Below are 23,396 nucleotides of genomic sequence, written 5' to 3'. Positions count from 1 at the left end.
CTTAAATAAGCCCCCACGCTTTCCTGAATAACTTAAAACAGTGAAGGGGGAAAAAAAAAAGTTTGATGTGATGGGGAACTGTAACAGTCTACACAAGAATACAGGACTGAAAACCAATCACAAGGGTGTTTGTTTTTGTCCTGTTCCAAAACGTCAGCTTACCAAACAATATTAAGTCGCAGCACATGAATGTATACAGAACATGACCAAGTCACATTATAATAATAACCCTTCCTACCACATATTCAAATTGTAAGTTATCACACTATTTCACAAGCACAATTTTTCTGCTCAAAAACTCAAGACACCACTACAAAATACTTCTCGAACACAGAGACTTCTCCAGACCAATAAATTTCAGAAGCAGAATACATGCAGGTATTTTTTTTTTTTTTGTATTCCCATAAGGAACAAGTACTTGCTACAATCATCCTGCAAACCAACCAGTATTGTTCCCAAATGGACTTCTTTTACAGTGGACCAGAGCTTCATCCACGTGCTTTACGGACTTGCATTCAGAAAGTCTGCTGCAGAGGGCAGCTCCTTTGGTAAATCTGTTTTCCCCAAAAGCACGTACCAGGAGTGTTCGGCTTTGTCATAGAAAAGTGCCAGAGAGGCATTTACCACACTGCCCACACATAGCCCTACATGGGGGCAGCAGGATCTTTCCAGACTAACGCTTTCTGACTGAATGACTTCACATGTGAGAAGCCTACAGCAAAAGCCTAATTTAGTTAAAGCCACTGATTTAACTTGGCTGTTTTCAGGCTCCTTGGCTTTTCTGTAAACCATGACCATACTGTGTCTCAGCCACTACTTTCACATTTCAAAATTCATCTGGTTTTTGTTTCTAGTTAGTACCAAGATTTAAGAACATCAGTCTCTAGGAAAATATGCAGCTGTTGGTATTTGAGATAATAAAAGATATTACTGTAATGCACTAAGGTCTACCTAAAGCATTTAGATCTAAGTTCTAGGTCTTTCCTTTTGTGTCTTTTAACAGCTATTTTGCACCAAAAGAAACTTTCACATCAAGTTCCCTGAATGTATTAAAAAAGAGGGGGAGAGATACACAATCATTTGCACACACACCTAAGAGAAAGTTAGAAAGTTGGTTTATTTGAAACTGTGAAGTCAACGTCCAATAAATAAAATGCTTAACATCACCACTGGACACTATGTAGAAAAACTCTGGGTAAGACTGGACTGCTCCCTTGGTGCCCCAAGCATGGATGAACCCTGAAATGACTTCCCAGCTCCCCACTTCAAGCCACACTGTTGTCTCAATCTCTGACCATTCACAGCAAACCTTCCCCAGATGCACGCTGCCAAATTCCTCCCTGCGGGAGTTTCACTGATACCAGCAAAACTACCACACAGATGACAGGGCTCACAGTATCAAGGTTTTAAGAGTGAAAATGAGTGCCTGGATTTCAGAACTTCTATACAGCATCCCTCTTCCTCACTCAGAGCCCTTCAAATTGGTTCATGAACTGTGCTATGCCCAAATATATTTTTTATTTATTTTTAATAAGCTATTATTAGGCTATAAGAACACACTGCTTCTTACTCATTGTCATTCTTTGGGGTGGGGCGTGCAGACAATCCCATAAATGGTGCTTATGTTTGTTCTACACTGCTATTAAATGACTCGTTTTTTCCAAATAGCACATTCTCTCAGTTTTAGTTAACTGTTACATATACGTTAAAATTCTTTGAAGTTATCAATATGAAAATATCAAAATTGTATCCAAAATAGAATTTCAACAGCTTATAGAATCTCAGGTGGACAGTCACCAAATTCTGCTAAAAATGTCATGCCCTTTTAGAAACGGCACAAAAAACAATTCTGTATCTGCTTTACAAACTATTGCACACGGCAAGAGCATGTTTACTACTTAAAAAAATAGAAATCAGCTTGGGCATGCCACCCTCTCCTTCTAACACTGGCACAAGTGAACTGACAGAACAGCCTGCTCTTTTTTTTCTTCTGGGAAAGAAGAATGGGCAGAGGGGGGTGAAGACGAGGAAGAAAAAATAATGCATATTCTAGGTTATTTATTATAGGACTGGCTATTAATGAATATTAGAGGCATTGTTTGACAAGCCAGATGAAACCAAGCATAGTCCAGAAAGAAAGGACAGTGCTAAACAAGGCCTCAATGTGGCCACCAGTACTACAGCTTCTTCAACTCAAGCAAACCTTCCCAACAGCTTTTCTGTAATAGGGATGCTAGTTCATATTGAACAAGACACTCTGTTTGGGTTTTATATTATTCTTATGCTCTCTGTAGGACAATAAAAACAATCACTACGAGTATCATTGGTTGAGGTACTCAACAGTTTGAAGTCTTGATGCTACCAAATCATCCAGTTTCAGTTTGTACAATTTCTGACTCAAAGCTTCAAGCCACGTATCTAATTTGCTGGGGAGGAGGCACTGCTCAGCTACTACCCCATAAAATAAAAATCAGATTTTTCACCAAACTTAGGTGATATTCGGATAGGGCTTCTACAGATAAGTGATGTGCGCAGAAGTCATATACTCCATGTATCAAAGCAATCTGACATTCTCCAAAGCAGTTTTGTTTTTTGAAAAAGAAAACAAATGCTGCTACCAAGCTTTGAACAATAGGTATTTAAACACCTAGGCTTCAACACCAACAGAAATAGTAAACACTTCTGGTTAGCAAGATCTATTTAACAGGTAATAACACAACCATTTCAAGTCAGTTAATTATAACATTTCAGTAGGCACCCCAAGCCCCTCAATCCTCACCATGTTAATACTAGTTAGATACTACAAGTCACCAGACTTAACTGGCACAGGTATTTTGACTGAGAAAAAGAAAAGATTGCCATGTATTTTATTGCTACCAGTGCACTGGGAATTTGAAGGGGCAATCAATGTAAAGGCTACACTTGGTTCTTCAGTAGATAAAACAAAAATAGGTTAAAAAAATTAGGACTTAAACACACAAATAATCAAATAGATGGTTTTTACGTAGTTTACCTCAGTATTTTAACCAACATTATACATTTTATTGTTTAGAAAAGATGATGACATTGCAGAAAAATAAAATTGAACAGGACAAACATTTTACATGGTGGTATAAAAAGTGTAATGGGATCCTGGAGGGGAAGAAAGGGAAACAGAACAAAAAAAGAAAAAAAAAAAAACAAAACACTATTCCAGAAAAAGTAAAAAGCTAAAACAAATTCCAGATGTGTAAGTCTGAAGGTTTTAGCTTTTTCAAATACACAACTACGTGTGCCTTTCACAATAAGTCACAACTGAACGAGACTTTTTGTACTACTGCACCCTTCAACAGGCCAGTCTGCAAGTTAAAAGCGAGAATACAATAAATTGCTAAATCGGTAAGTATGCAATTATGGATTGCTTTTAGCTCTTATAAAAAACTTGTTTATATATCTAATGGTTCATCTTTTATATTCAAACTGTGCTTAATATTTTTTAGTTCAGACATACTGAAACCGAGAAGCACAGATGGTTTGTGATTATTTATCGCCTTTAAGCATATATTCCTCCTTTTTCCAAAGAATGATGCAACATCAATTTTCCACGCATATAGCAGCGAGGAAAGTAATTCCATCTCTTTTTTAGAAGGATATGGCCTCTCATGAAAGTAGTCTGTCAAAAACTGTTTTTGAGCCTCACATGAATTGTGATCATACTGCTTAGGATCTATTGCTAGAATGCGAAGATCCTCACTAGACGGAAGCTTCTTCATCTCAGTCCGAGTATTAATCTTTTGTCGTTTGAAAGGCACTACCCCTGAATTCACTTCTTTTTCTGGAGACAGAGCTATGCCAGTACTTAAGCTCAGAGGCTGCTGTTCCTTATTCCTTTGGTCTTCTCCAACAAAGCAGGAATCCAATTGCTTTCTTTTCAGTATTGCAGAATCATGCTTTTCACCATTCACAAATAATAGCTCTTTCTTCTCAGTACGCTCAAGCTGCATCTTCACGCTTGAGTTACTGTCTTTGGGAGCACTTCTACAACGGAGCAAATGCACAGCAATAGCTGTTAGAGTCATATTTCCAGTGTACACACCACAACAGTGGATGCACTTGAAAGCAGGAGACTTTAAAATTGTATGTACAGTTGGCATTATATGATGCCGCTCTTTCAAATGCGTTTCATAGGTTTCTTTACTAGCAAACGTGCCAAAACAAAAGGGACAGGTTAACACTTTTTTGTTGCATCTATTGTTCATTTCTGCTGTCTGAGGTTTCACTTTGATGTAAACAGGGACAAGTGTCCTTGAATTTAGTCCAGCAAGCACTGCCAAATGTACTTCTCTTTCACCAATGTCTTCTTTCGGTAACACTGTACTGAAATCAAAGTGTGGAAATATAAGGTCACCCTGAGCATCGTTACCTAGTTGAAATCCTCTGTTGCTATAATCTGCATGTAACTGCTTTTCCCCATTGTGTGTAGTTTTATTGTGCTCCACGAGGCTTTTTAAGTCATGGAAAGTAACTGTGCAAAACAAGCAAGCTAAGCCATGCATCAAGAGATGTTTCATGAGCTCCTCCTCACAGAGAAAACATTTGCAAGAGAAACATCGGACCGTTTTTTCTGTCATCCACCTCAAAAAGGGTGCACAAGCTGCAAGTTTGTCAGGTTCCGGGGTTTCCTCCATTTTTACTTCACCATGTTTGTGGGCCACCTCCATGTGCACCTGGTAGACATTTGATGGGAAAAGCTCATTGCAAACAGGGCAAGTCTTCCACTGCTTAGCCTGTCTGCTAGCCTGACTTGTTTCAGGACCAGGCGGGGAGGCTTGCAGCGATATATTCTGAGATGTTAAAACCACCGGAGGAGAGGGTGCACTAGCCGGCGACTGGGACAACTGAGTTACCGCCCCAGATTGCATTAGCTGGATGGGCACTTGCGGTGGCGTAACAGTTGCTACTCCACCACCGGGAGGTACAGGCAGAGTAACTGAAACTGGGGCAAGTGTGTATGTAGGTATCCCATTAACCTGCTTACCAGTTGGAATCAACTGCCTAAGTATAGAACCCGCAGTCAAAAAACTTGCATTTTGAGAAACTGCAGGTTGAACTGGCTGATTTACTGGGATAACTGCTGGGGCAACAGGTTGATTAAGCTGAAGAAACCCAGGTCTGACAGGATGTCTGACAGGTACAACTCCAGAGGCAACAGGCTGATTAAGCTGGAGAACCCCTGGTGCAACTGTCTGCGCCACAGGAAGGACCCTGGGACCAATGGGTCTACTCACATTCCCAAGCGACTGGTTAACAGAGAGAACCCCCGGTGCAACTGGGCGATTCACAGGGCTGACAGGTTGAGTAACAGGGAGCATTCCAGCTGCAACTGGACCATTTATAGTACCAATGGGTTGATTAATAGGAAGGAGCCCAGGCCTCACAGGTTGATTAAGAGGAAGAACTGCAGGGGCCATGGTTCTATTTATGGTCCCAACAGAATGATTAAGAGGAATAGCTCCAGCCCTGACAGGCTGATTAAGGGGGAGCCCATGGGAAACAATGATAGGCTGGGAAGGTGATGGCTGAATATTAATGTTATTCTGACCTACAGGAACATTACTAGGTATAAGAGTAACATGTGATGGGGTAGCAACCGGAGCAGATGTATGTGGAAGGCTACCAGAGGCGCTTGGAACAGTCAGTGATCTGACTGTGTTTTGAACTGCTTTTGGCTGTGCCACACTCTGGTTTTGATTACTCTGTGGAAATGCAAGCTGGATGCAAGCTGGAGCTGTGACTGAACCTGCTGGGGCAGTGGCAGGCCCTGCAGATGGAGCAGTCACTGCCCCACCTTGGGAAGGCTTTGGAGCAATATGCATTTGTTTCACGAGTCCTGGTTTCTTAATATGTTCTGAAATCACAGACCGAAGTTTGTTCTCCAGGTCTCGGTGTGTTTCAGCTGTCAAGACATGATACATTAAAGAATCCTGGCTGTTTGCAGAAGCATTACATTTTTTACAGTAGTGCTCAACAGCATTCTCTTTACTTTCATCAGGTTTCTGGCCAAAATATGTACTTATTAAGTTTTGAAAATGGTTCATCAGCACATGTTTCTTCATATTGTAATACAATGTGTCTGTAAAGTGACATTTTAGACAGGTAAAGTTTATGATGTCACTCCTGAATTGTTTCATGCCATCCAAAATGCTGACTGTATAGTTCTGTATTCTTTTATTAGATGAATGAAACATCCGGATATGTTTTCCCACTATTTTGGGATCAGAAGCAAATGCGCAGTTTGGGCAAGGAACCACCAGCTCTTGGTCCATTTCATCCTCATGGTAACGGTGCAAATGATTCTTGAATGAAGTAAGCAATTTTGATGAGAACTTGCATAAGCTACAGCAGTACGGCTTTGTTCTGTATCTCTGCAAACAAAACAAAAACATCCACTTAGAAACTGCCAGTTCCTAAATCCCTGTTATCTGTTTGAAAGTAAGTCTGCACTATCACCTGTCAAAAATGCCTTCATTGGATGTATAGCATGTATCTTCTCAGTTTCATGGAGATCTGTTCTTGAAAAGCAGACTTAAAGATTACATACTTAAAGGGAGAAACATTTGTGCCTTTTTTTGCTTCTTTATAAAGAAGCCTTAAGTGAATTCATTTCTACTCCAGTTCACAAGAAGCAATTCTGAAGCCTGTTTTTAAAGATGGGAAATCACACAAGCTAAGAAGAATTTGTATGCCACTGTACATAGGAGGTGAAGCCTTAGCAATTAGGAACAGCAGCCCTTTTAATATGACACCTTTAAAGCTTTTTTTAGGTTCAGGGCTACCTCCTATCTACCGGAGAAAAAGAGATAAGAAAGACAAGGTGGGGTTTTTGTGTACTTCAATATCCTACCCTTCACTGAAAGATCTCCAAAAGTAACTCTCCCAGAAAAGCCACAAAAGACTGATTTTAAGTCCTTTATTTTGAAGCCAGATAAATAATAGAAAGAGAAAAGAATAAAACCCCCTTTTATAAATCAGCAATGACCTCTTATTATCTCAACACACTGGACATCCCATCACAGTAATTTCTTTAAGAAATTTCCTCTAGCACACTCATTATAGACCATATAGATTCTTCTCAGAAAAATATTTTAAGTGTATAAAAATAAACCTATCTTCCACTAAACAGTGGTCTGCTCTCTCAATTACACATCACTTGACAGCATTACTTTTCATATCCATATGAACATTATTTGCTCTTTCTGAAAAACTAGTAGTCCTGTCCAACATTTTTTCTTACCAACATCCTAGGACGTTAACCCTGGCTCCTGCCAAAAGCTACAGAATCAGTCACAGCAACATCCAGGTGACAAATCTGCAGTCTCAAACATCTAGCAGAACTTGTCTATTCCCTCCCATGTGTTCTACACCTTACTGACTTCTGCCCCTTATGCAACACCATCCAAAGGGAACAAGCTGTTCCATTACTACAGCATCCAGCCTAGTTAGATCATCCCTGTACATGTCAGACATGTTATGAGGAACCGTAGCAAAAATTTGTGCCTTTTTTGTCATTTCATATAGCCATGAAGGTGTCATCTATTAGCAGTACTAGAAGAGTCTCCTGATGATAACCAAAATCTAACTTCCAAACTCAAAAGACTGGGTCAGATAAAGCCACTGGCTGGCTAAGGCAGCTGAAGAGTACACTGCCCAGAGAAGTTGTGGATGCCCTCTTCCTGGAAGTGCTTAAGGCCAGGCTGGATGGGGCTTTGAGCAACCTGGTCTAGTGGAGGGTGTCCCTGCCCATGGCAGGGGAGTTGGAACTAGATGATCTTTGACGTCCCTTCCAACTCAAACCGTTCTATGATTATCCTCTACTTATACTCTAGGTGTCTGGTCTCAGCTGCTACTAAACTGCACACAGCAAATTTAAAGTAAGTTTGAAGCTTTGAAAGTTTACTGAGTAGAGAAAGGCCACTGACACTACTGAACTAATGATGCATACGGAACATTATTAAAAGCTGCACCTCACTAGCCTTACTTCTGAAGAAGTTAGATGACAAAGAAAGGTGACTGCTTATTTTAATTGGTAGTCCAAAGATTAGAAAAGCTTATATGCTTTTAAATACTGGGCCCATACACTCGTTACTTCCCCCTCCAGTCCACTTCTGGTTTGGGTCTTTCTGTTCCCATAAACTTATATCATAGTGTAATACACTGTCAATATTTCCTTGCTGCCAAGTCTGAGCAATGGTGGTTAGGTGCAGTGAGAACACTCTACAAGTAAGTGGTCCAAGTGCTGAATTAATTTACTATTCCATAGTAAAGATATTTCTACTACTTATACAAACAAACATTGCAGTATACCATGAAGAAACCACTCCAGTACCTACATACTGTTAAGTCCAGGGGAAATAACTTTCCATGCCTTCTTAGATCATTTATTTTTTGATGGAGGTAAAAATTATGAGGATTCAGCAAAAGGAAAAAAGAAGTTCTGTACCTCAAGTTCTATCAAATTAGGATGAATCCCAAAGTCCCACTACTTAGCTAAAAAAACCCAACAACCAAAAAAACCCCAACAACAAAATTTCAAAAAAATCTGTTTCAGTAGAACAGAAGCGTGTGGAAGTCTGCTACTCTGATGTTTTCTGTATCAAGTAGAGCTCTTCCACAGACACCCAAGAAAATCATTTTGTCGGCATGCTCTCCTTGCATACACATTTAAGTTGCTCTACGTTTGCAAGTGCTACTACAATCTATAATGGCATCTCAGTTTTATAGAAAAAATTGAGAAAATAAGAATTCTAAGCCACTTAGGAAAAATAAAGCATCTTGGCAATTGAGGCAACACAACCCTAAACTGTACAAACAGAATCAAAAAAGGCTTATTGGAGGCATTTAGGAAAACTCAATTAGTCCCACTCCCAAGAACATATCCCAGAATGCAGTAACACTTTCCACTGTGTGTTCTCACATTCCCCAGAACCTAGAGACAAGCAGAAAGACATGACAGCCTCCAAACCCAAAGTTCTTCCAGAATTATTAATGCCTCTCTAAAAATAGCACTAATGGTAAACATCACCAACTCATCTAAACAGACATCTTGTCCAGTCTACAGAGTTTCTAACGTAGCTCAAACAACTTATTTCCCCCTTATAGCAACAACTTTGGAATAGAACATCCTGAAGGACCAACTTATTTTCTATCAAATCTAGGCAGCATGATGCCAAGGTATGTGAATGATATATATCAAGGAACCATGGTTGTTTAAAGAAAATTGATAGGAATAAGTTCAGTATCCAAAAGACATAGCTTGGCAAACCTGTTCCACAGCAACACATTACAAGCTCTACACTAAAGTTCATCAGATCAGATTCCAATCTTGTTTTTTGGACAGATACAGATACTACTGGTCATGCTGACTAGCTGAGTCAGGATCTGTATTTCTCCCTTCAGGTAAGGTATCAAGTCTCTCTGCCTGGTGTCTCTCCAGACAATAGGGATGAAAAAAAGATTCCCTCTCTAGTGTATGATTTTTAGTTCTTTTCTATTTTCACTCAAATGGCTAATCATTTTTCCTAAAGGACAGTGGAAGGAAGATAGAAAAAAAAACTCCTTCATCTTAAGTTTTAGAAAGGAAGCTTCACTTGCTCTGTCTTCATCCTCCTCTTCCCTGTTTCATGTCTGGGGAGGAGGGGGAACCTCCCCTGCTCATCTAACTCAGAAGATCTCCCAACACTGAATTTCTTTCTTTAGTCAGAAGGTGGAGAAAAAGGCAAAAAGAACAAAATCAGCAAGGCTAGAGCTCAGGTAACATGCTGACTGAAGCCAGGATACCTGATAAAAGGACAAGTTTTCCTTGTGCATAAAGAAGAAATTAAAAAAGAGGAGGGAAGGGAGGGAGGAAAGATACACTTTCAAAACCATTAATGGTATTTATTCCATTCACCTAAACTAAAAGTAGTCTTGACTGAAGGTAACTATAAGCCTTATCTGAAGCAGTGCCAAGAGGCTAGACGCAATCCATCTCTATGGACCTAGTCAAACAACAAGTCATATTTGACTCTCTCATCCACAAATTCACTTGAACAGATGAACCTCCAGTCTTAAGTGTGTGAACCCAGGTTTGGGAAAGGAGAACAGGAAACAAAGCAGACAGAGGCCCTGAAGGGCAGAAGGGATCACTTTCTACTAAATGACAATTTGGCAAAGACTGAGTGGCTTTGCGTGGTTGGCTTGTATGTTGAGGGCTTTGTTAAAAAAAATGCAACTATTGCAACTGGCAGCCTCAGTTTATTTTAAAGATGGTAAAGGCAGATAAAAAAAGTCCTGACAAACCACCACCACAATATTCTAAACCATTAGGTTTTGATTCAGGATGACAAGAGCAGACCCACTACTGTTTACATGCTGTTGGCAGGCCTTCCTCATGGAGGCAATCAGGAGCCCTAAGACTCTTCAGCAAGACTGAGAAAAGTACCTTTACTTCTGGATATACTTCTATGCTTTACATAGTGTTTTAGAAACTTGATAGAGTATAAAATTATAGAAATCCTTTGGTCTGTTCATCTCAACCCTGCCTTTCTTGTAAATTCTAGCTTCACACAAGATTCCAGCTACACAGCACTAAAAGCTGTTTTGCATACACAAATTTAACTGGAATATGTTTTCCACTGCGACCCTATCCCAAGCTGCTAATGATAATTTCAGCTTAATCCAGTCACATCTATACAATCACATTTTCACCCTTCCAATGAAACAAGAAGCGTGTTGTATGCAAGAGCATGTTAAGACTACATCTCAGATTAGGCCAAAAAGGCAGGACATTAGAGTGACATCTTAAATACTGGTGTTCAAGCTTGTATCCTTAAAGACAGTGAACAGCACATTCAGTCCTTATAACCAGCTGCATTACAGGGAAGAACTCAGAGGAAATGAAAGATTATTCCCTAATAGCACATTGATGTTAAAGCTTTTTTTTTAACCATAAAGAGATGTTAAAGCTATTTTTTTTAACCATAAAAAGGTTTATTTCAACTTTTACAGAACTTCTGAAAGTGATAAAATACAGCAACTCCATATGCATGTCCACCCAGAATTTTTAACACAAATATACATACCTTCCTTTTGCCCACAGACTCCCAAGGAGAGACATCACTCCATGAAGTGTTACAAAAGTGTTTTTCACCTGGGTCAAAACTTTTAAGATTCTAAAAGAAAAAAGAAAAGAAATAATCTGCTTTTGCAGTCTGTTCTGAATACAAAAATAGTCTCAGTATACAGCAAGGAAAAAGAAAAGAGGAAAAACCACACAGAAGATGAATGGACAGTCCATACAGTATTCAGATACAGGTCTCAAGACTCAGTTCAAAGATACTACTTCTTTGATCCCTCTGATTTATTTTACCTTAAATACTTGTTCATACGACTGCCTCGTAACATAGCAGGAATTCTGAATGCTTCATAGTTACTGAAAATAATACAGGAGTGAAAAATATTTACACATTAATTCCATTGCTTCTAGCCAAGTTCACAGTGAACACTGAAAGATATTTTCTCCCTCTACCCACCTCCTCCTAAATCTCTTAATATTTCACTATTTACTTCCATTTATTAACTTACCACTATGGTTTACTTTGCAACACGTTTTAGCATTAAATCTTCATAGTGTTACTATGCTTTTAACTTGGAAAAATACAGACATTCCCAGAAGCCTATTTCAAAAAGCTGTAAACCCAACGATATTATCACATCTGGAAAAGCCTCATCAGGGTAAACAACTTTCCTTACAGCATTCTTCTAATCAATCCCATCAAAGCAGTTTACGTTCCTTAACCCAAAGCCAGCTACTGCTCTAAAAATCTGAAGTTCCTTTCCAATTTTTGGAGGACCACACATATCCAAACACAAACTTAATGAAAAAATACTAGATTCCTGTTTGCTAGGCATTTCTGAAGACCCTAGGCTAGCTTCAACAGCACAGTAGTGTCTTAGATGACACACAGGCTATGCAGAAAACCAGCATCACTTCTCCCCTCACATCTCCTTCCCTTTCAAACCCCTCTTCACTCAAAATTCTGCAAGATGCTTAGAGAGATGTTTTCACCCTCTGTACCAAACCCCATTGGAACAGAAGCAGCAAGTAATAAAGACCATTTAAAATTAGCTCATCTTTAAGTGAAGTGGAATTCATAAATCTAGTAGTTTGTGGTCAAAAAAATTTTATATTCATGTGAAATTTACAAACAACACAGGATATACTGAACAACAAAGAGAAACAAAGTCTCTAGCAGCCAAATAAACAACTCTACATAATGCAGGCTCTGCCTGCACTAGGCTCCTGTCCACACTGTGCAAATGTGAGCATCTCTGGGTGTATAACAGATTATAGTGAGCCAGAAGGTCATGTCAGTGATAATTTGATTTAAATTAAATCATTCAAGAATTTAGCTGAGTTTGCAATAAACTTTCTAGCTTTTCCAACTTTCAAGTTTCCCCAAGGAGAATCCTGAAAATCTACCAGCAACAACGAACCCCTTCCATTCTAATCAACATCTAGGTACTGAATGAGTCATCTATTTGCCCTTCAGCCAAACCTTCTTAAAAAACACCTTAGAAAGAATCCTTGCATGGAACGAGAAACCCCACGGCCTTAGAGAACGCAATGCTTTTCTTACATGTGTTTCATAGAGAAAATGAAGAGACTCAAGATGTACTAGCAATTCTCTAGCCAAACACACTGGAGTGAATTGTTCACTGTCAAATATTTTTCTTCCCTGAAGTTTATGGCCTACCCCAAACATGTTCTGCTTTTTGTTTGAATACTTTCCACCAAGAGAGGCTCCTAGACTTGAATACCAGATGCCAACAAGCCAAATGTGTGTGACTGAAACAGCTATTTCCTACAGAGAAATAGTCACTGATAAAGAAAGACGACTCTTATCACTAGAGTTAGTCAGTCCTGTGAACAGCTATTCTGAACTCTTGCTTTAAACAGAGATACACACTGAAGTCCCACAAGCAAGCTTTGATTGACTAACTTGTTACGCCCTTCCCACATTTCTCACTTTGAGGAGGGGAGGAAAAAAGCACAAGAGAAAGGCAACAAGAAGGGAATAAAAACCCTCTAAGAAGCCTGGTTAATCCTGATGTGGCTATTTCTAAGTTTAAGAGAAAAACATTTTAAAACTAAGAAATGTTCTCCCCACTGTATTAAAACCATCACAGTTTTCCAGAACAAAAAGCTAAATGCTCAGAGTTTAAATGCAGACTTAAAGATCACAGTATGTTAAAGAAGCTAAAATAGTTTACTAAAGAAAGCCTCTAACATTACAGTGTACTTAAAAGTATTACTTTGAGAATCAAACTAGTAATCTAGCACAAAAGGCTCAAGCTTTCTTCCTAGCAGAGATCAATTGAGAACTTTCAGTCTAAAAACTAATCACAATTTCATATCATCTCCTAAATTGTTCAGCCTCCTCACAAGGACAACGTCCAGAAATCAATCTTAATATTTGAAGGCAGAAAAAACCCCCACAACCTTAAGCTACTTCTTGCATATTCACACACACACTTTTCTACCAAAAGTAAATGCCATCATGATATGAGCCAAGTACAAATTAAGATCTAAAAAACCATTCTTCTTACTGCTAAAGTTATACCAAAACCAGTCCCAGGTTACTTGGAAAAAACAAACTGAAGTTATGAACTTGGTTGAGGGAGAATTATTTGCAAAAAAATAAAATAGTATTTTTTTGGCCCACATCTTAGAGCTTTTTCCAGAATGGAATTGTTCACCACCATTTACTAAAAATGAAACAAAACCAAACACACTCCACCACCACCCCCAAAAAACCAACCAAACAGAAAACATCTTATTCCTCATTCACCATTAAACCACGTAACTGCAATCAAAAAGTTAGACTGCAATCAATTTCTTAGCAAAAAAACCTAGCATCATCAAAACATAGCTACTTCAAAGGGTCAAGACAGAACAGCTTCTGACTTCGAGGTTTAATTACAAAACAATATACAACACAATAAAAACATTAGGAAAATGGAAATTACTAGACAAATACACTTCTCCGAGCTCTTATAACATTTAGATATAAACATTGTTCTACTGCAATAACCAAGAATGTTCCAGAATTAGTTATGCATGTAGATCTTAAGCATTTTTTCCCCAATTATTTACTTGTACAGTTTCAGAAAAAACACCACAAAAGACAACAGCACCCCTATAAAGAGTTAACTTATTTTAGTACCATCATACAGAATTAATCCAAACTCTTGACTATAGTCAATGTGAAGTCATGAACATACTGACCAGTCAAAAAAGCCTTTGTACCAACTGCCTGAAATACACTACTGTTTAATCACTGAGTTGTATTACTGTGTTTGCACTTTTTCTGGTATTAGGTTTGCCAATCTGTACTTGTTGTACAATACTTTCTCCTGAAAATGGCAACAATTGTTCACCTTGATCACCCCAGTACACTTGCATATACTTTTAAAGATGCAGAACTGAACTATAACTCAGTAAGACAAGTTTGCTATATTGCCCTGGACACAAAATTTAAAGGCCTGCAACAAGATTACTGGGTCTAACTGCTTGTCTATTTTCAGAAACACAATTTGTATATCCTTCAGAGGCTTGCCCTTGATAAGTGACAGGATGCCTTCAAGTAGACTCAGGCCTTCATCTGCTTGTGATTTCAAAAGAAGCACAAACAAGTTGCTCTGTAGTACGCAAATAACATTTCATTAGTCTGTGGTGTTTTTCCTAAAGCTGTACTGTTTTCCCTTCCTTATTATTAGCAGAGAATACGCAGCACCATTTATAACACATTTGTTGTTTCTTTCAATGTTATGTACAATGTTAAACACTAAATTCCACCCCAGTCAGTCATGAGTAATTCTTCAATACCCCCATCATAAAAATCTATGGCAGAGGAGTTATCATATATACACTAAAAAGTGGCATTTTTTTCCAAGGGTTTACATTATTGCAAATGCTTTACCTTCAACAATTCCCTGCAGCTGTCAAGCCCAAGATCCACAAGAATGCCCTTCACCTTTTTTCGAGCCTTCCTGATATTATCAAGATTTTGAACAGGAATTTGAAACATTTTGCACTTTTCCTGAAAAAGAAATACAAAAAAAGACATGGAACACTTGAACACAGGCACTTACATTTAACAGTATTAAAACAAAACTCTGAAAAATGTATTCTTAAATATGAAAACCTAAAAGCCTTCAGCCAAAAGAACTAGTCTCAATAATATTTCCCAGTAGATCACTTGCTTTGTCTTAAAGGAAACAGAACCCAATTTGGGGGGGAGAAGAAAATCTTTTGTATTTCTTCTCTCATCTACGTAAAATTCCCAGTTTTTCTTTCAGATCTCTTTGGTTCTATATGGCAGCTATACTATGTTTTGTGGGGTTTTTTGTAGAACATGAACACCAGAATTTTACTAAGTTCTATTCAGAAAACTACTCTAATATCATATAGGAAGTAGGAATTTGGCACCTTTCACCTTGAATGTAAGAGTCAAAATGAGAAGCCTCTTTGATAATTTGTTGTCACGTATGTACATGCTTAAAATGATTGCTAGTAAAATCTAAATTTCCTGCAGAACTTTCTACTGCTGTAAGCTGATATGGACCTTGGCATAAAAGAAGCTACTACAGTATTAATGCAGTAGAAACAAAATGTAATTTATGTATGGCACGGATAACTGTAAACAGTTGCAAAAACCACTCCCACATAAGAGAGAAGCTACAAGCTAAGCCTCACAAAATAAAAAAAATACCAACACACACAGACAAAACATATTCTGTATGTCATCACTCAAAAAGAAAAAAAATAACCCAGACTTTAATTTACGTACAAAACATACAATTCAAGTTATTTTAATTAAAACTCAAACAACTCACATGCTATTCTCCTCTTCTTCTCCCCCCAAAGGAAAGGTGTGTAGAGAGAAATGGAGAGGGAGCCCCATTTGACAGATACTAGTCTTGTTTTCTAATATCTTCTATCAGTAAAAAGTCGGGAAGACATTCTGATACCATTGGGGTGGGTGCGGAACAGGAACCTATACAGAATGGAATAAATCAGAGTAACTAGTCTGGCATTCTTTCAAAATCCAAGGAATAAAATTAAGATATAAATTCCTCTTTTTAAAGTGAAGTCAACTGGAAATTTGTATAGGCGCTGGTTAAAGCTTTGTGATCAGTCCCTTTACGATAGCAGGTTACGTGCACCAACCCTATGTTCCATTGCAGGTAACAACACAGCTGACAGGATGTCATGATGCTCAGATCAGCCAGAAGGAGATGTGGTTCAATACATTATGGTCCACTGGAAACGGTTCTTCCACCTCAGTCTAACTGATACGCTGATGCTACTGAAGAAGGTGAAGCAGACATTTCTTGAGGCATGTCCAGCTCACAAAAAAGAAACATTAGCCTACAAAGGTGTTACATGGATGTTGCATATTATATCTCAAGAGTTTTCTTAACCAGTAATCTTTCTGAAATGGAAGTCATTAATCCAGGAGAAAGAAAGAAAAAAAAAAAAGAAACTTGAATACAAATTATTTTCCAGTTTTCAAGTAGTTGGTCTTCAATCCAAAAAATATGTACATTTCTCTATCACATGCAAGGTTGTTCAGCTTACTCCAAACTGCTTTGGAGTAAGACTCCAAGTTATTCATCTAACATTCTCTGTATCCATTAGACCAGCAATGCCCCATCATAAAGGTCACACAATTTCAACCTTCTAAGTTTACCCCCTCAAGCCCTCAGTTTAATTCCCTGATTACTATGCAGTTTATTACCCATACTCTTACTACCAATTTACTTCTCTTGTATTTTGGACATTCTTCAAGCCTTAGCTTGCAGTTTGTTTCCATGCATAACTAGTCAATCTTTTCTTGGTACACATTCCATTCCCAACCAGCAAATTCAACATGAAAGCACTACAGTAAAATTAAACCTGAGTTACTCTAGTCCAAGAGTCATGTTCCTTTTACCACATTGGTTACCTGAAAGACAAATTTATCCTAAACTACTTTTACCTGTAGTTACCAAAACACTGATAATCCGTTGAGTTTTCAAAGACAGTACCATTTCATAAACAGAACCAAGGCACATTAATAGCAGAATAATAGAATCATCGTAGCAGCTGATGTCCCAAACTCAGTTCTGAAAAGGCCATTCAACCCTTGCTCAAGCATTTTATCCATCAATCTATTCCTGCATTTAGAGTTCATTTAGACAACACCTCCAAACTGGAATTTTATGCAGCACTAAAGGTTCCCTTCATTTCTACATTTGTAATCACATGTAACATCCAACTAAGTTCAGCTTTTCTACAAAGATCACAAATGCAACTCTTCCCTTCCAGTAGTACTGCAGTATTTTAATACTACTCTAAACAAGGTAATAGTCTGAACAGTATCTTACAAGTCAAAGACAAATACTACTAGTTTGCCAAGTAGCTATGCTTGACTATAATTTCTCTGCATTAAAAAGTGCAAAAATACTAACATTTCATCTCTTCAAAGTGAGAAGTCATCACAAAATGGAAAGTCCCTATTTGCCTTCCTTTTAGTCTGCTTCTTAGAACAATACTCATTCACCTTGGAAGGGACCTCAAGAGGGCACTCAGTCCAGCCTCCTATTCAAAGTGGGCTCAACAACAAATTGCACCCAGGGCACTCTGCCTCTTGGCCGGTAAGGTCTTGAAAACCTGCAGAGACAGAGGTTTGACAGCCTTTCTGGGCAACCTCTTCCAGTCATGGACTGTGCTCACAGTGAACAGTTTTTTTCCTTACATCAAATCAGCACCATTTTACTTTGTGTTCCTAAGGAGACTAGGCATATGCACTCAAATTAAATATGAAGCTGGAGCAAGGAAGGTGCACAAACATGCCTTCCACATGCATGCAAGTACATCCAGCAAAATCCAACAATAACTAGATAATCAGGCATTTCTAGAGATTTCATGGAAACAGGCAGCTAGAGAGAAACCCTACTAGAAGATCCACAGAGAAGACGACTGCAATGCAACTCTTTTTAGACACGAGATAATCTACACAGAAGCCAGATCTTCAGATGTGTTCCTAGGAAGTTGGCCTTCACTAGTCTCTTGCTCATAGAGCAGCTTATAGCAGGGAAATTATGAAAGGCTTATGAATTTTGTCCTTTCATATTATCTGCTTCAGAAATTCAATCATTCTTGGGTTTTAATACCTTTTTGTCTAGAAAATTGTCATTAGTAACTGTGGAAGATGTTTTTATAAAGATTTTCAGGTTTGGAGATATTTGAGTGGGAAGTATTTTTAAAAGGTTTGTTTACCAACTTGTATTTTAGTAGTATTCAGAGTTGACAAGTACCAATAAAGAACTCTTTATTTTCATTTTAAAGTCATTAGAAGTTGATAATTCAAGATCAGTTGAGAAGACAGTAATAACTGAATGAAAATTAAATGACAGTATATGACCTACTAATTCTTAGAATCCAAAGAACAAGAACAGTGGATGGCAAAGACAGCAGCTAGGAGGACAGGCATGCCAAGAAACTGCCTAGAAGAATGTGAGTCCAGCTTGGCCATGCCAAATTTTAGTCTCATTGGTTTGTTTCTGGTAAGCTTCCAAGCCCTCCAAGAAGTCATACCTGGATATCTGCTCAACTGTATATTATACGGATCTTTCCATTCCCTGGACTCTTATCTGTGCCTTCTGAGAGAGACCTAACTGGATTTAAGAGTACACTGGCACCAAAGTTTATCCAGCCTTTGGAGGGAGAGGGAAAAAATGGATATAGCTTCCTATCAACATCTCTAGGTGTTTTAACAGCTTTGAAAGATTTGATTCCTGGAAAGAAAAATAGTCAGTTGATTAGAATGGATACTATTCTTGTTTATTATTTCATTTGTTGCAAATTAAAATTAAACTGACTATAGAAAAAACAATTAATAAAACTTACACAGAGTAGTTCTGGTCAACAAAATAATGCTACTTTATTGTCTTAAATTCTGATTTCTACCCAAGTGCAACTTGATAGAAATCTTAGGTTAAAAAACAATTTAAACAATTTTTTTTAATGCAACTAAATCAGAAACCTTTAGGAGTCTCAAACTGTAGATCTCTTATAGTCACAGTAATTTCACTCTTTTCTTGGCTATACATCACACACCCATTAAAACAGTCATCTAATCAAACATAAAGATAGCCATCATTCAATAGTTGCTAACACAGTAAAAAACATTAAGATACATGATTAGATAGATGAAGATACAGCCCATCAACCTGCATCTTACAAAAAAAAAAAAATAGAGTCAAATGAAAGCAAATTTAATTTACTAACTTTAGCTACCGTGGTTTGAATAACTATTGTGATGCTTTATTAACACATAATCAAGTCTCTGTTATCCAAGACTAGTTAGAAGGGACTATACCATTCAAACTCATGGTGCCTTCCTAGAGCACCGACTCACACACAGCTTGACTCCCTTGGGGATCAGCATTAGCCAGAAACTGAACCCAGCAGGACCCAAGCTCATTCTTGAGCATCTGCATGAAGCCTACTTAAATCTCACAGGACTCATCAGTGCCATGCACATGCGAGCAGAAGTCACACACCAAGCCCAGCTACTCTAGGAAGTACAACTGCATTTGTACTGCACTAGTCAGCCTGGTATGACTCAAAAGCATTTCACATAGATGCATACAGAACAGTCCACAGCACAGATAACCCACAACCTGAGTAACTGGACAGGGGACAAAACCGAAAAAATAAGGCTTATGTTTCAGTGGAAGGATTGACATGTTTAAACAAAAGCCAGCTCTACCAGCATTCAGCAAGACTTAACCCAGTTATCTGGTAAAACATAAGGCATCATAAAACTTTTTGTTTGTGTGCTCTTCATTGTGTCTGAAGTTTTGCTATAATTTGGGGGGAGGGGAGGATTGTTGGTTTTTTTACAAAACGTTAATGAAATGAACCATTAGAATTACAGGTCTTATTACAGCTTGTAATATAGCAAATTTATTACACACATTTTGTCTAAATATTGCTCTAAAGAAATCCCCTTTCCCTGTTCAAAATTAAATTGAAAGTTTAGTAAAAAGAGCACTAATATAGATTGGACTAGGGATCCCAGGAGTGAGTATGTACAAGTATTTCATCATAAGTCTTTAAAACCTTCAGGGGCTAAACAGGTATTTTTGATGATAGAAGACTTAAGGAAAACAACCAATTCCCCCCCAATAGTTTACTGTCAGAACTTAAACAATTATCAGTTAGACGTTATTCATAATTTTGACAGTACAGAACTATGAACTGTTGCAGCAGAAGTCAAATACCCATCATTTATTCCATTTACAAATCAGGACAAAAAACAACCTCCCACTACTTGCTCTCAAGCACAAGGCAAGCATATTCAAATGGTTTTAATGATTTCCATTGTACAGGTTATGGTTGTTTGCATTACTTATAAACTTTTTTTTCAAAAACGTATGCATTGCTGAAGTACCACAAGAATATTTAATGCAATTTTGCATTTCATTAACATTTTAGTTCTCGTTTTGCATGCACACTACTCCCATGTACATTAGTTCTCCATAAACTGTTTCAAATACCTGCATGGTCTAGAAGTAATTAAGACTTTTCATCCACTGACTTTGAGACGATCTGTTAAGTTAGTTCCTTAGATACTTTAGCGCTCAAGTACTGACAGAAATTAGAAGAGGAAAAAAGCGTTCCTCAACAGCCGTTTTGTAAACAGCAGTCCTAAAGCAGCGAGTCTCCCCTGTGTTAATGTCACATTAGGCTAATTTCTACTTCCGACCATGGGCAAACCCGGAAGTCCCTCCCCCGCTGGTGCGCGCTGCGGGCAAGGGAAAGGGGGATCATACCCACGCAAGCCCACGGGACTGCCTTCAAGGAAACACGGCGGACATCGTTGTGGTTTAGCCAAGTCAGCCACGGCGAGAGTGCCCCGCAAGACACCGGCAGTCACAACCCCGCCGGGAAGCAGGGACCCCGCAGCCCTGCCCCACCCGTGCCCCGTTAGCCCGCTGGGTCTCCAGAGAACGAGCCCGTCAGCCCCAACAGGCCGGTGATAGCAGGGTAGCTGACACCCACCTGGTCAGGCCGACATCCTCGGGCCTGACAGGAGCCGCCCCAGCCGCCTGGAGAGGTCCAGCTACCGCGGGGGCTTCAGCGTAAACGCCTCCGGCGCCTCCAGGTGCTTCCCGGGCAGGGAGACCCAGAAACTCCACTGTTGCAAGGCGGCAACACCCCCTGGCAGCGATCCGGCCCCACGACTCCCCGCAGCACGGCTCGGCACACAGACACCCCCCCCCCCCCCCCCGCCCGTCCCCCAGTGAAGCCCATTAGCCCTCGGCGAGGCGGGGTCTGGACTCTCAGCACCCCACCAAGGCGAACCGAGAGGCGAGCACACCCAGGGCGCCACGCTGAAGCCGGCGTTTATTGACAGCAGCCGGCGCACCGCTTCGCAGCCCGCCCTGCCCGCGCCGGGCACCTCCGCCCCCGCCTCCCCGCGCCCCTCGGGGCGGGCCGCCTGCGGGCGCCGTCTGCAGGCGCCGCCGGCTCACCCCGCTGCACCTACCCAGCCAGGCTGCAGGGGGAGCTCGCCGCCGCCGCTCTGCCGCCTCGCCGCCGCCGCTCCAGCCGCCACCGCCGCCTGCCGGGTCGCGGGCCCGCGCCGCAGCCTCCGCCTCCCGCTCCTCACAGCGCTGGCCCCGCCGCAGCAGCCACCGCCGCCTCGGCCGCCGCGCCCCTCCCGCGCCGCGCCGTGCCCGCCGCCCCGCCCCGCGGCTCCTCCTCCTCCGCCTGCTGCCGCGCTCACTCCGCGCGCCGCGAGGGCGGCGGCAGCAGTAGCAGCATCGCTGAAACCCGGGACCGCCCTTGGCTCAGACCCCGCGCGCAGCGCCCGCCACCCGGCACCCGCCCTTCAGCCTCCACCCGCTCCTCATCCAGAGCCAGAAAGAGAAAATGGCGCTCGATTTATCCCAGGAAGTGACGTCGGGGCTCATTTGCATGCCAGGCAAACAGCCAATGGGAAGAGACTTAGGCCAATGCTCCTATTGGCTCCCCAGAGGAGCTGGGCGCGGCTGGGGGAGGAGCCTCGGGAGGGGAGGCTCCGGCCCCGGGGCTCACCTGCGCCCTTGTCACCTGCCCTTCCTGCCTGCACCCTCCAAGGGGCACCACTGGGGGCTCTCGCGAGAGCTGGAGTGTGACGTCATGCTGGAGTGGGAGGAGCCTGATGACGTCCCTATCACATGAGGTCACCCTGTGACCACCCAGCAGTGCTCTCCTGATTGACATGGAATGTTGGGTGAAGCCTCATTTGAGTCTGAGGGGGGCTGGAGGCCCCTCCCACCTCCACCAGCCAATAGGGCAAGGTGAGGCCTGGCAGCCAGGCTTCCCATTGGAGGAGGCCCCACCTAGCACCCACGCATGGCTCACACCTCCCCACCCTGATGCTCCTCTGCCAGGCCTGGCGGCCATGGTAGTGCTGGGGCTGGGGCTCCAGGATGCCAGCACAGGTCCTGGTGAGGATCCATGGGAACTGTGGTGCAAGTCTTGGGCAGAGGAGTCCCACTGGACACCCCTCCGGTGATGTCATCTGGGAGCATGGTGGTATCATGCCCATGGTGCTGGAAGGTGCTGCCTTCTCTGTAGGTCAGTCCCTTTAGTTGTGTCTACCAGACATCTTTATGTTGAGCATTTCTTACTCGTACCATGATGGCGGATGGTTTCTAATGAACACAAGATGGAAACAGAATTAATCCCCTGTGCTGGTGGGTAACAGCCATACCAGGCCATACAAGGATGAAGACAACCAGCCACATCCGCACCATGGGTGGCTCTCCAGCACTGAGATGTCTGGTGTGGCTTTGTAGCCATAGTAGGCAGGAGGCAAGTTGTGGCAGGAGATGCACTGCAGTGGAGGCATGTGAGGCCATGCTGGGTCCCATCCTGCACACCGGGACCTGCTCCCTGCCATCCCTGCCATCTTCCTGGGACCGCTTTTAGTCTTCCCCTTCCCCACAAGGTTATCCTGGCCTTGCTCAGACCATCTCCAAAGGGTCGGCAAACTAATTACTTCAAATGGAGTTTCTTTAAGTGTTCACCATGTGAATTAAATGCTTGGAAGCCAAGGGAATTTTGCCATCGGCCTTGGTAGCCATGTGATTTCACTGTTTGTCTACATAGAGCTCATATGCAGGTCAATGTGTTGGCTGCCTCCCATCAAAGCCTGTGAAGGCCACAGCGGTAGACTGCCTGGTATCTTGTCAAAAAATGATACTAATAAAATATTCACATTGGCAGAAAATTATTCTGTTATTTTACAGCAGTGGGGACAAAAAATACTTATGTT

General features: G+C 40.9%; 1 protein-coding gene across 6 annotated transcripts; it reads right to left on the bottom strand.

The window, feature by feature from the left end:
• Positions 1–1,098: 1,098 nt before the first annotated feature.
• On the bottom strand, positions 1,099–21,757 carry ADNP2 (ADNP homeobox 2). Of its 6 annotated transcripts, XM_054818571.1 has the most exons (6): positions 21,621–21,706; positions 16,250–16,388; positions 15,916–16,076; positions 15,000–15,119; positions 11,100–11,189; positions 1,099–6,404 (listed from the first exon to the last, which is right to left on the bottom strand). In XM_054818571.1, the coding sequence occupies exons 4-6, from the start codon at positions 15,105–15,107 to the stop codon at positions 3,426–3,428; spliced, it is 3,177 nt and encodes a 1,058-aa protein (XP_054674546.1). In that variant the 5' UTR covers positions 15,108–15,119; positions 15,916–16,076; positions 16,250–16,388; positions 21,621–21,706; the 3' UTR covers positions 1,099–3,425. The 6 variants fall into 6 exon arrangements, with proteins under 6 accessions (XP_054674546.1, XP_054674544.1, XP_054674545.1 ...); XM_054818569.1 differs by lacking the exon at positions 16,250–16,388 and having other exon boundaries at positions 21,621–21,757; XM_054818570.1 differs by lacking the exons at positions 16,250–16,388; positions 21,621–21,706 and adding an exon at positions 21,134–21,325.
• Positions 21,758–23,396: the final 1,639 nt, after the last annotated feature.

Source organism: Grus americana, chromosome 2, assembly GCF_028858705.1.
Source record: "Grus americana isolate bGruAme1 chromosome 2, bGruAme1.mat, whole genome shotgun sequence".
NCBI classification, from domain to species: domain Eukaryota; kingdom Metazoa; phylum Chordata; class Aves; order Gruiformes; family Gruidae; genus Grus; species Grus americana.
The sequence above is the reverse complement of the archived record's forward strand: the minus strand, read 5'-3'. Positions and strand labels throughout refer to the sequence as shown.

What these genes read in the sequence shown, in the direction of transcription:
- ADNP2 (XM_054818569.1), bottom strand. Translation starts at nt 15,107, where the DNA reads ATGTTTCAAATTCCTGTTCAAAATCTTGATAATATCAGGAAGGCTCGA. An exon ending in GCTGCAGGGAATTGTTGAAG is followed by an intron (nt 11,190 to 14,999) that starts GTAAAGCATTTG and finishes TTTTTCTTTTAG; the next exon opens with AATCTTAAAAGTTTTGACCC. An exon ending in AGTCTGTGGGCAAAAGGAAG is followed by an intron (nt 6,405 to 11,099) that starts GTATGTATATTT and finishes TTTTGTTTGCAG; the next exon opens with AGATACAGAACAAAGCCGTA.